The following is a 13,167-nucleotide window of genomic DNA, read 5'->3' as shown; positions in this document are numbered from 1 at the left end:
TATAGTCGACTCAGATCTCTCCTTCACCCCCCTACATCCAATCTCTGGCCCGAACATGTTGCCAGCACCTCAAGAACATCGCAAGAATCCGCCCTTTTCTCACTGCAGACACGCTAAAAACGTTCACTGTTGCCCTCATCCACTCTCGGCACGATTATTGCAAATCGCTGCTGATCAGCCTCCCTCGCGCCTGACTCTCCCCTCTCCAATCCATCCTGAATGTGGCAGCTAGGCTCATCTTCCTGTCCAGCCACTACTCGGACGCCTCTGCCCTGTGCCAGTCACTGCACTGGCTGCCCGTCAAATACAGAATCCCTCATCTCAATCCACTACCCAGCACGCGCCCTCCACTCTGCTAATGGAATTAGATTAAGAGCCCCTTTAATTTGAACCGCTCATTCCCGCCTCCATGACTTCTCCAGAGCAGCACCAGTCCTGTGGAATGCACTACCAAAAACTATCCGGGCAATCCCCGATACACAAAAAAAATTATTTCTAATAGAAATGTCACCTTAAAAAGCCCTTCAAAGTACCAAACAGGAAAGCACTCATGTTAGTAGAGTCACATGGTGTATCAACATCAGTGCTGCAGTCGGTTCTGAATAAAACCATGTGTAGGTCACTCAGATGTACTTTAGATTCAAATGTTGGAGGGGTAGAAATAGGCAACCTTCTGTAATCTTCACACTCAAGCATGAAGTGTATGAATGTCTGGTGTTGTCAGAGCAGAGAACATGTAGATGGGACTTTATTTAAAGCCTCCTTTAATATCCCAGAATATGGGAAACAAAAATCAGATTTGTAAGTACATTTAATTCTGGAAAGTATTAAAAAAAAACAGAGATATAAAAAAGGTAATTCTTAAGTTCATGAAATTCTGGAAAGAATAAAAAAACATTAATATAAAGCAGTCACTCACATGATTAGAGCTGGATCCATGTGCACAAGGTCCAGCGCGGCCTCAGTGCTGCACACAAACCTCTCAGGGCTCTAATGCTCCAGATAGGGAACAATTGTTGTGCTCCCATAAATAAGAAAAAATTTGTAAAGATAAATATTAATTACAAAGTCGTCCTTCTGAAAGTCCTTTATACAAAAACACAGAAAAGTCTGAGAAGTGCATGATTCCTTCACCATAGTCACTAACAGAGTTCAGCGTCAGGGAAAGTCTGCCGCCAGACTGTTTAGTGTCGCTTTGGGTAACTCAAGATTGATTCCCTCCAAATAGTGAAGAAACCTGAGGAGACATAAAATGTGGGTGGAGTCACAAAGACTAAAACCAAATAGTGAAGAAACCTGAGAAGACATAAAATGTGGGTGGAGTCAAAGACTAAAAGGACCATTTACAAGGGCCAATAACGAAATTGAGTGATAATTGTCCCATATAAACACAGAAAAAATGTTTACTATTCGCTCACTTCTCGTCATCGCCGATTTTCAGTCAGCATAAAAAGCATCGCTGGATTCTCGCTCAGTGTAAATGCTCCACCCTCAGCGCTTCACATAGACGGTAAAGCACTGAACGAGAAGCCCGCACGGGCGTCAACAACCTAAGCGGTGACTTCAGCGCTTGCGTAGTTATTTACTAGACTCTTGTCCCGTCTAAATGGGACATAAGACAGAGAGAAGGAAGTAATGCTAATCCAGGGGTCAAAGAGGCTCCTCCTGCTGCTTTATAACCCTTCAGGCATACAGAGCAACCAGTAAAGGCCCATTTAAACAACGATTATCGCTCAAAAGCAGTCTTTTGAGCGATAATCGTTGTGTCTAAATGGGACTTAAGACCCGGCTTGTTTGTATAACCTGCTTATTCAAGTGATATCCCCTGTGTGTAGCTTCCTCACCTCCTTTTCGTCTTGCCTTCCTCTTTACTCTTCTGCAAGCGGCAGATACTCCGGAGGGTTGGAAGATATTCTGTCACATTAACTTCTCTGTTTCCCAGGCCAATGAAAGCTCGATGGGACAAGATGTCCTTAACGACAGATAAACGCCTCTCAGAGATGCTATAACAGTGAAAAGCAGATACCTCATCAGCCACTGAACACTACTGGGGAGTTCCAGGACAAAGAGGACCTCAGCATACATCACACTTACTCTGTGGTGACAGCCGGCTGCCCAAAGTACACCTGATCCTGAGCCTTCGACACGTGCAGAGTGAGCTCTTCTGTTGGATCTTTACCAGACTGCTTGCACAATTCCAGGGAAGAATCCAGGGTTTGAGAGAGCTTGGATGAACACTTCTGGAAGGAGAGTGCTTCTATAATGGCACGTATCTCCCTACAGGTTTGATTGTTCGACAAGTCCCTGCTCTCAGTCCGCAGACCATCGCACAAGCCATGTTTTAATCTGCTCACTGTCCAGTTGGGAGTGCAGGTTTCAGTGGGATCAGTTGTGTCACAAGTGTAGCAGTCCAGGGACGACATGTGGTCTGAAAATTCTGCCATAGATTCCAGACAACGATACACCAGAAAAGAAGATTTCAGCTCTGCTGGCGAGAGAACCTTCTTCACAACCCTCGCCTCTAAACCTTCATTCCTGATATCATTGCTAGGAGGGACGCTCTTTTCTTCAGGCTCCTTTATGCAATTAGAGAGGACATCATCCAGAGAATTAGAATCGCTTTCAAACAAGTCACTGTCATTCAGCAGTACCAGCTTTCTACGGCGTTTCATGCTTGCAGACAGCTTTAGTCCTGCATCCTCCATGGGACAGTAGTCACCATCAAGCAACGGACCTAGCTCCAGATTCTCACAGGCAGACGAAGCTGCAGCTTCTTCCACATGCACAGGCAACGGCAGAAGGAACTCTAGATTACTGGATGTAAAATAAAGGTTTCTGGTGTGGAACTCTGCCAACAACTGCAGTATTTTGTCCCAATTTGCCTGCTCCAAGATCTTCTCCTGAAAGGAAAGAGGATTGGAGTTTATTTTAATCATTGTGACGTTTAGGATCTAGGATTGATCTATTCACACCAGGAGGGAAACCAATGTACCAGATGACTTTCTGCTAATCACGTTTTCACATAAGGAAGTTCTCACCTTTACAAAGGAGATCAAGTTGTCAGTCGGGGGTATGATGTTATTTACACCCAGCAGGTTTTCAGCACAACCAACACTGCACCTTGGCACGTACGTGGCACTTATCTCCGTTGTTGGGTATTTACAGGAAGCACCATCACTCGCATCTATTGTCTCAGTCTTCTGTTTACCTGTAATATAGATTACCTGAAAGCAAGAACTACTATGTCTGAGACAACTCCCAGAGCTAAAATTATTGCATTTGCCAATTCACCAGAACCTCTCCCTGACCCACAACTACAACTCAGTGTCACCCCATAGTCATCCACTTGGGTCATGTCCATGTGGTAGTTTGCAATATTTTGAACTTTCCGTCAGTCTTCATTGTAATTCCAAGTTCTATTCAAGAATCAGAGCTCAGATGTAGGACCTCTCAAAACTGCTGCAGAGCATAGAATTTGGGGAGAGCAGAATGCTCTTCTAATAAAGGAAAAAAATAGTTATCCAGTGTCACATACCAGTAACTAACCAAGAAGTCAAACTATAAAACATACTGAGAGGAAAAGAATCAGCAGCAGGATGGAGAACTTCCCCATAGCAACTTCCAAATAACCTCCTAAAAATAAGGGCTGGCACCTGGAGTCTGTAGAAATTGCTTCCAGTTTTCCATGACACTTTCTAAAGTGACCCTCCAGGCCTGGACAAAGATGGCTGCACCGCCTCTCCAGGCTGTCTGAAGCACACTGTCCATTAGTATGTATCATTAGTCTAAGGCCAGTCTCACGCAATCGGATTTCAATTGTGGAATCCGCTATAGCCACCTGCACGAACGATCCACGGTATTCCCCACACATTGAAGAATAGAACATTCGCATAGCTGCTCAAATGAGCGAATATCGATTGTCATGAGTGGATTTAAAATCACAGTATGTTCTATTTTTCTGTGGAATCTGCACAAACGGTTTCCATTTAAATAAATGGAAGCCGACCGACCCACAGCCCACCGGCAATTGACATTGCAGATAGGCGAGGTCATCCACAATACAGAAAACGAATATTTTTGGTATAACTTACCGTAAAATCTCTTTCTCGTCACGTTCATTGGGGGACACAGCCAGACCATGGGATATAGCCACTGCCACTAGGAGGCGACACTAAGCAAAAGTGTTAGCTCCTCCCACCAGGCTATATCACCCCTGCAGGCACTCAGGTAATTAGTTTGTATGCAAGCAGTAGGAACAGCCAGTGGGAGTACACAAAAAATTATTTACACTTTAACGTAAACCAAGGAAAGACATACCAGTCTTCTGGATATATATCTCGTCATCTGTGACCTGAGACCAAAGGGCTCCGCCCTGCTACAAAGAAATTAATCCTTGGTAGGGTGCTGTGTCTCCCAATGAACGTGACGAGAAAGAGATTTTACGGTAAGTTATACCAAAAATATTCGTTTCTCGTCCGTATCATTGGGGGACCCAGCCAGACCATGGGACGTACAAAAGCAGTCCTGGAAATAAAAGGGTGGGAATTCCCAGAAAAAAAGGTCCCAGTAGTCAGGGGGCTGCCGCCTGTAGAACCTTTCTACCCAGGGCAGCATCCGCTGACGCATATGTATGGACCGTATAGAATTTTGCAAATGTATGCAGGGATGCCAAAGTGGCTGCCCTACATACCTGTAATGCTGAGGCTCCATGCTGAACCACCAAGGAAGCCTCCACTGCCCCTTGTAGAGTGGGCCGCTATCCGGAATGTTTGCTAGTGAGAAAACGCATGAGATGTATATGGCGGTCTTCACACCAGCTAAAAAAAAAAAAAAAAAAAAAAAAGCGTCTCCATATGCGATAATAAATTCTCGAGGATGTCGGCTTCCTGGCTTGGACCATAATTCGGATAATTGCTTCCGAAAATACCCGTCTTTTTTTTTTTTCTTCTCAATATCGTGGTCTCAACGGCCAGGCCGTCAAACGAAATGACTTTGGATTCGGGTGGAAGATTGGTCCTTGTGATAGTAGGTCCTCCCGTTCTGGGAGTGGCCACGGAGCGTCGGCCAACATTTCAATTATGTCTGGATACCATGCTCGCCTCGGCCAATCCGGGGCGACCAGGATTGCTGGTCCTCCTTCCCTCTTGATCTTCTTTAATATCCTCGGAATGAGTGGAAGAGGAGGAAACACGTATGGTAGTCTGAACCCTGCCCACGAGACCAGTAGGGCGTCCACTGCTACCGCCTGAGGATCTCTTGAGCGTGCCACGAAAGGGAGAACCCTGTAATTCAGTCTGGAAGCCATCATATCCACGTCCGGGGTGCCCCAGCGCTGACATATCGCTTGAAAGACCTCCGGATGCAGCTGCCACTTGCCGGGGTCCACTGTCTTTCGACTGAGAAAATCCGCTACCCAGTTTTCTACCCCCGGGATGTGAACTGCCGATGTGGACTGTAGATGTTTCTCCGCCCAGCTGAGTATGCCGGATACCTCTGTCATTGTTCTCGCACTTCTTGTGCCTCCCTGGCGGTTGATGTATGCCACTGCCGTGGCATTATCTGTCTGGACTTTCACATCCTTTCTGTTAAGCTGTGGATGGAAAAACTGCAGTGCTCGCCGTATGGCTCGCAGCTCCAGGACGTTTATCGGTAGCCTTGCCTCGTCCTGTGACCACCTCCCCTGGGTGGAGTGTCCCTCCAAAGTTCCGCCCCAGCCGTAACAACTGGCGTCCGTGGTCAGTATCCTCCACTGTCCTGGAAACAGTGACCGACCACCTTGGATTCTCCGGAGACTCGTCCACCATCTCAGGGCAAGGCGAACCTTTGGTGTTATGGAGATTCGCTGGTCTAACGTCCACTGCGACCTGTTCCAGTGTGCCAGAATGAAATGCTGGAACTCCCTGGAATGAAACTGTTCGAATGGTATGGCCTCGAAGGAGGCTACCATCATGCCCAGTACTCTCATGCAATACCTGATGGTCGTTTGCCTCCCCTGAAGTAGCGGGCGCACTTTGTTGACCAGTGTTACTGCTTTCGCTTGCGGCAGGCGAATCTGGTGCTTCTTGGTGTTGAACACCATCCCCAGAAATTCCAACTGTTGGGTTGGTACTAGACAGGATTTCTCTTGGTTTATGACCCAACCGAATTCCTCCAAAGTCTGAAGTGTGATTCTCAGGCTCTCTAGATTGCCTTCCTGGTCTGGAGCCTTCACCAGTATGTCGTCCAGGTAAGGGATGGCTATCACCCCCCTTGTATGGAGTAGTGCCATTACCACTGCCAGCACCTTTGTAAAGACTCTAGGGGCTGTCGAGAGCCCGAATGGCAGCGCTACAAATTGGTAATGGCTCCCCTGGACCTCGAAGCGTAAAAACTGCTGGTGAGAGTCGCGAATTGGAATATGCAGGTACGCGTCCCTGATATCCACTGACGCCAGGAACTCCCCCGGTTCCATAGACGCTATTACCGACTTGAGGGACTCCATCCTGAAATGTCTTGCTTTGATGTAATGATTTAGCCTTCGTAAGTCGAGGACCGGTCTGACTCTGCCATCCTTCTTGGGAACTATGAAGAGATTCGAATAAAAACCCCTTCCATGCTGACACCCCGGCACCGGCACCACTACTCCCTGCGCCAACAGTTGTTTTATTGCCTGGTGCAGCTGTGTTGCCTTTCCTGGGTCCTTCGGTATACTGGATCTGATAAAATGCTCCCGTGGCAATGTTGCAAATTCGATGGCATACCCTCGTGAGACGACCTCCTGTACCCAGGCGTCGGTCACGCGGGCTAACCATACATTCTGGAACCCCAAGAGCCTGCCCCCCACCCTGTAAATAGCGGGTGGGGAAAGACCCTCAAACTGATACTCCCGTCCTTGCGCCCCTAGGTGCCTTGGAGCGAGTCTTGGGCAAAACAATCTCTTGTCTGACAGTGATGACACTGCAGACGCTTCCTCCTCCTCCAGACCGCTACTACCCCCCGAAAAACCGTGCGGAGGCTGATCTTGGTCTGCAGCTTGAAGAGTTGAGGAGCATGAGGCCAGTGAGGGATCTGATCTAGCCGCCCTCCTTGTATGCAGAGACCGCTTAGAAGCTTCCCTGGACCTATGATACGTCCGGGATGCTTCCCTGGAACCAAGAGGAGCATGAAAAGACTCTCTAGATTGTTGAGACCTAGAAGATCTGGATGACCCTCTGTACCGACAAGACCTGTGAGAAACCCCTTCAGAGCTGCGGGATCTCCGCCTTTTGCGCGACCCTCCCTGAAAACGCTCCGGGGAAGACACCTCTGAATCGGATTCTAATCGGCGCAATATTGCGGCCGACGATCTGGCTAGTCCTGACACTGCAGCGGCCAGTGATCTAGCCCATTCAGGCTCGGTTACCTGCTCTACAGGGGCGGCGGGGGGCACCGGGGTCCCTGGAGCTGATCGCACTGGGTTACAGGCTACACAGCGGAGCTCCGCCTGACCGCTTGGGAACTTAGCGTTGCATAACGTGCACACATAGTATTTCGCCCTCCCCATAGCCTGACTGGAACCCTCTGGTCTAGGGTCAGACATGAAGCAATCCACACCTACAGATAACCGCAAGGGAGTGGTGGGAATAGGGGTAGGGTGTCTCCGTGTACTGCTGAGAGCGAGTACCCGCAGGGGGTAGCAAACACAGGGGAGAGCTGCCTTGGCCGGGGGTTACCCCGTCCTGCGGTTGTCCTGGCCCAGCTGGAGCTTCTGGGACCTGGCGGCCTTCTCTGTGGTAAAGACGCTGGAAGCTGCCACCGCTGGAGACTGTCGCTGCTGACCGACGGGTGCTGCTGGCCGACGGGTGCTGCTGGCCGACGGGTGCTGCTGGCCGACGGGTGCTGACTGGAGCTTGCTGATTGTAGAACAAACCGCACTGCCAGGAGGTGCTTGCGGTTTGGAGAGAAACACCTGCCGCAGTAAGTGCCAATGGCAAGAAGTGGAGCTGCTCACTAGTAAGTAGTTCCTTGTAAGAGCTACTGGGAGCGGCCATCCTCTTTGCTGGCCGCCTCCCTGAAAGTCCCGCCCGGCTGGGGTGGGCGTGGCCTGCCCCGGAAGTCCAAACGCATCACAGGAAGTGCTAGGTGCACCACACTAATGCGTCCCCGGGGCGCCGTAGCTCACTCTGCAGCCTGCTCCTTGTCCCACAGCCGTGATCCACTGCCCGCGGCCGCAGCCGTCACCCGCAACCATACATTCCTGTGGACGAGCATCCACCCCCTCCCAGCCTTGGCCGGTAAGCACCCAGCTCCCCCTTTTCAGCAGTGTCTCTGGATAGAGAGGGGGGAGGGGGGAAGGGCATAACCCCATATGCACTGAATTAGGCAGAGGAGAGAGGGGGAGATAGGTAAAGAGAAGGAGTAAATGCACCTGAACTCCTTTCCCCAGGACCTTCCAAGGTGGTTGGGGTCCTCTGAAGGGGTTCCTGGCAGCCGACCGCAGACTTGGAGGGAGGCTTGAAGTTCCGTTCCCTTCTCCCGGATACGCTCCCTTCTCTCCATCTGCGCTCCAGCAGTGTTCCCCCCTGCGCTCGCCGTCAGAGAGGGGCGCTGCTCCAGAGGGGGGAACCCTATTGCTGGCGGGCCAACGACGCCAATGCACATAGGCAGGGTCGTGCCACCTTTTCTTCGCTGGGTAGGGCGCCGCAGAGTGGTGGAGACACCATCTGCCTGCACCCTCCCCGGGAGTACAGGAAAGCCAGGGAAAAGCCCCGACTCCCCGTATGCCCGCCATAAAGTCCTCCTGGACCTGACATGTCTGCCTCCTTGCTAGACACTAAGGTAAAAAAAACTAATTAGCTGAGTGCCTGCAGGGGTGATATAGCCTGGTGGGAGGAGCTAACACTTTTGCTTAGTGTCGCCTCCTAGTGGCAGTGGCTATATCCCATGGTCTGGCTGGGTCCCCCAATGATACGGACGAGAAAGAAAAGGTACAGAGGGTTGCCAGCCAGGGTCAGAGACAGATTCCGCTGCGGGCTCCAGCATGTGGAATCTGGATCGCCCGTGAGAGACTGGCCTAAGACACCACACATGCTTTAACTGACCGATAAGCCATGTTGACCAGTCAGAGTAGCATGTAGTGATTTAGACTAGCAATGCATACTATCCACAATGTGTATCAGGTTGTCAAAGAAGTTCGGCCCCCTTTGTTCGTCCAGGTCTGGAGAGTCGCTTTAATGTGGATGCAAGGTTTGTGAGGTGATGAAACTCACTAGGTGGCAGCGGTTTCTCTCTCAATCCTCCTCCTCCACTGCGAGCCCAGAACTGCAGATGCAGGAAACTCTGTCTGATGTCACATCTATTTGCAGTCAGAAACGTGATCACATCTTTGGTGTCTGTTCTGAGGTTTTCAGCCAAACAAAGCACCTGAAGGAAACTGGCGACGTTTACCTGAAACACATATGGGAATAATCAGTGTCCCACATCGGGGAAGAGAACTCGGAGTTCAACCTTATGTCCGATATAAACTAAAGTAAATTACTGTATCCTGACTTCATCCTTCCCAAACAGATTAGGGGGACAAAGGATTCTGCTACTTACAACAGAAGGCGTATGGAAGGAAATCTCTTCAAATGCTCCATCAAACATCATTCCAAACGTAGGATCTGAGAAACAAACACTGCTTTATTCCCTCCAAGCTGCTTCACTAAATACACTCAGCGATTTCATTGTTAAGTCAAGGAGAAAAAGTCATGGAATTATGTACATCATTGGATCAATAGGCAGGTAATAACATGCAAAAAAAAAAAAAAAAGGAATATTCAAAACATTATCGATTATGAGCGCCACGTGCAGGAATACATGTGCTTACATGCCTTGGCATGCTATCAGGCCTCATGTCCACGGGGAAAATAAGAATTAAAATCCGCAGCGGATTTTAACTCTTCTCCCGTGCGCGGATCCGCACCCCATAGGGATGCATTGACCACCCGCGGGTAGATAAATACCCGCGGATCGTCAATAAAAGTGATTTAAAAAAAAATGGAGCATGAAAAAATCTGGACCATGCTCCATTTTCATGCGGGTCTCCCGCGGGGACGGCTCCCGCGGGCTTCTATTGAAGCCTATGGAAGCCGTCCGGATCCGCGGGAGACAAAAATCATATTTTACTCACACGCTCCGGTTCTTCTCTTCGGCGCCGCGCCATCTTCTCTCAGTCGCGGCCGGATCATTTTGCTTCGGCCCGGCGCATGCACGGGGCACGTCACCGACGTCATCATGCACATCCGCCGAGCCGAAGAAAGAAGATCCGGCCGCGACGAGAGAAGATGACGCTGCAGCGAAGAGAAGAAACGGAGCGGATGGGAGGTGAGTTTATTCTCATTTATTCTTATTTTCAGCCCTCATGTCCGCGGGACAGGAGGGACCCGCTACGGATTCTACATGGAGAATCCGTAGCGGATCTGATTTTCCCCGTGGACATGAGGCCTCAATCAAACTGCTGCTGGCAGCTCCCTTTGCAGCTGCTGATCACAGACGTCCCAAATGTGCTTATTGGGAGACTAATCCAGAGACTCTGCAGGTCATGGTATGACGTTTATGCCACGCAGGCTGCTCGAGCAACATGCAGCTTGCGTTGCTGTGTTGAAAAACAGTTCCTGGGACACTTTGGAAAACTGTTCAAATCAATCTAACACTAAACTGTTGGTGTACCTCCAATGAAGACTAGAGGGATCCGGCTACCGTATATTATGCCATCCCACAACATAAGCCGGAGAATAGGACCATTATGACATTTCCTTGTGAAGGTCTCTTCATGGCGCTGCCCATGTGGTCTTCACACCAATCTCCGGCTGTCATTGCATTTGAGACAAAAGGGACTCATGGCTAAAGAGGACAGACCACCTATTCCAACCTTGCTTTGTATTAGGACAGCCTTTGAGAATGGTGGCATGAGCTAATAGAACATGTGTCGCTGGACGTCTGGCACATAGTCCAATATCGTGCAAGCGCCATCTGATGATCTGTGTAGGCACTGTTCCACTCCCTAGGCTTGGGATGCAACGTCCAGTTTCACTTGTAGTACAGATTGGATCACAATGGTCTTCTGCCTGACGAGCCATCCAGGCAGAGGTTCACCTCAGTTAATCTCTTGCTGTCATTCGAGTGTCGTTTTCCCAAACACTCAAACACACAACGTGGAGTAGTGCTGACATCTCGGCCTATGTGTGTAGCAATCTTCCGCAGTGATAAACCAAGGTCCCTCAGTTCAAGAATTCTGTCCCTCTCAGTTCGCAACAAGTGGCGATAACTGGCACGTTGACAAACCGGAGGCATCGCACAATCATACCACAAGACAATCGGATTTTTCAGCTTGCGTGTGGCTGAAAAAAAATTTGCTTTCGATCTGGCATTTATACCACTGAAGCTCCTCCCACATGTCACAGATTGGAGCTAGGTGCTTGAAAATTTGAACGTATGCATATCTCAATTTGCATAACCTTATGGCTTATCCTTGGTGTAATTTCAACATTGAGAAATCTAGAACCAGACATCACTGGATGTTAAATGGTCATATACTCAACATCTTGAAATTCCTGGTAACAGGTGACAATAGACAGAATATAATTGCAGAAGAAATGGAGTACTCCTTCACACTAAAGGATTACTGTTCAGATTATTGCTGGATTGAGCAAATCTGAAAGTTAAGTGTAAACGCTGCCAGCGATTGAATGACAAATACTACTTTGTTCGCTTATAGTTCATCATTCAGTTTGTGCAGGCATAAAACTGAATGACGATCTGCCTATGTAAGCAGGCGGTCATTCATCTATGAACGAATGCCTGTTTACGGTGTGTGGGAGGCGGACGGCTGGAGATCTCCGGCCTGTTCATCTTCCACTCACTGAATACTTATCGCTCATGTGTGAAAGGATCCTAAGAATTCATAGTCCCATGCCTGTATGTGCTTTTTTAATGCATTGGCCTCTTCAAAATTTGGAAAAATTTGTGCATTGTGAAACAATTCATTTGAAGGGTCAGGATACGGATCATTATTTCTAAGCAGAGTAAACACTGACGGCACAATGATCCGATGTCGGCCATGACAGATTCGCTCCTATACAGTGCCTCTCCTAACTTGCACAACAGTCCCCTTCCTACTAGGCTTTGCTGTGGTCTTAGCACATAGATCTGATGTGTCTGACTGCTATTAGTTACTCATTGGCTTACCTGTGCCAATCTGTACTTACCACTGGTAGTAAGAATTACAGGTCTCTTAGTAGTACTCATGAATGTCTTGATTGCACTTAAAAATCCAGTATCATCTTCAAAGATGACGTCAACCTGCATAACATCCAGAGTCAAGGACACACTGGTCATACATAGTACACAACAGAGGCATAGAACATCAAAATACAGATCCACACCACCCAACAATACAGAGTCAGAGAGACACTGTTCATTCACTGCCACAGGTCAGTAGCACTCCATAACACACAAAGGAGTCATAGAGGAGGCCAACCACTCATACATAGTATACCACTGATTCATAGCGTCCCATAATGCATACAGAGGAGTCAGAGGCGACAATTGCTAATGCACTATGGATTCCAAAGTACAGACCTCTTCAAATAGAATAAGGGACGTGGCAGTTTTACGTGAAGATTCCTCCACTTCGAGCCCTTTATCTGGTCTTGAAGCTTTTGCATTGCTGGTTTTCCCATCTGAGACGGTCTGTGAAGCTAAATATGAGAATCTTTAACATCCAGGGAGGAGGCAGCCCCACAAAACTGCAGATTCAGCCCAGAAAGTAATAGCACAAGCTGTGCAGTTTATATTAACCCTTTCTAATCCAGTGTCAAATCTCAATGTTGGATGATGTCCACTTGCATAGCTCCCATGTCAGGCGAGGTCAGACACATTTGTAACACTATGCAGAGGAGAGGTCAGACATCTGAGTTCTCTTCTGCACATGTATATTACAGTATTCAGAAAAGATCTGATGTCCGACCTCTCTCCTGCATACTGTAATATATATTATATATATCAATCACATCACACACATACACGTTATATACATATTAAGACATTTTAAATTTTCAAAATACTGCTAATAAAATTATCATGACTAGAGATGAGCGAACGTACTCGTCCAAGCTTGATACTCGTTCGAGTATTAGCGTGTTCGAGATGCTCGTTACTCGTAACGAG

At 48.4% G+C, this 13,167-nt stretch overlaps 1 protein-coding gene across 3 annotated transcripts in view; it reads right to left on the bottom strand.

The window, feature by feature from the left end:
* Nucleotides 1-793: 793 nt before the first annotated feature.
* The window catches only part of ATAD5 (ATPase family AAA domain containing 5), a 36,104-nt gene continuing 23,730 nt past the window's right edge, over nt 794-13,167 (bottom strand). For all 3 annotated transcript variants that reach the window (XM_066587336.1, XM_066587335.1, XM_066587337.1), the window contains 8 exons: nt 12,580-12,698; nt 12,207-12,300; nt 9,556-9,620; nt 9,228-9,405; nt 3,039-3,208; nt 2,095-2,900; nt 1,845-2,003; nt 794-1,237 (listed from right to left, as the gene is read on the bottom strand). In XM_066587336.1, the coding sequence (XP_066443433.1) occupies nt 1,159-1,237; nt 1,845-2,003; nt 2,095-2,900; nt 3,039-3,208; nt 9,228-9,405; nt 9,556-9,620; nt 12,207-12,300; nt 12,580-12,698 (1,670 nt within the window). In that variant the 3' untranslated portion in view covers nt 794-1,158. The remainder of the gene's footprint in view (nt 1,238-1,844; nt 2,004-2,094; nt 2,901-3,038; nt 3,209-9,227; nt 9,406-9,555; nt 9,621-12,206; nt 12,301-12,579; nt 12,699-13,167) is intronic.

Source organism: Eleutherodactylus coqui, chromosome 13 (genome assembly GCF_035609145.1).
Source record: "Eleutherodactylus coqui strain aEleCoq1 chromosome 13, aEleCoq1.hap1, whole genome shotgun sequence".
NCBI classification, from domain to species: domain Eukaryota; kingdom Metazoa; phylum Chordata; class Amphibia; order Anura; family Eleutherodactylidae; genus Eleutherodactylus; species Eleutherodactylus coqui.
This window is presented reverse-complemented; position numbering and strand designations above follow the sequence as displayed.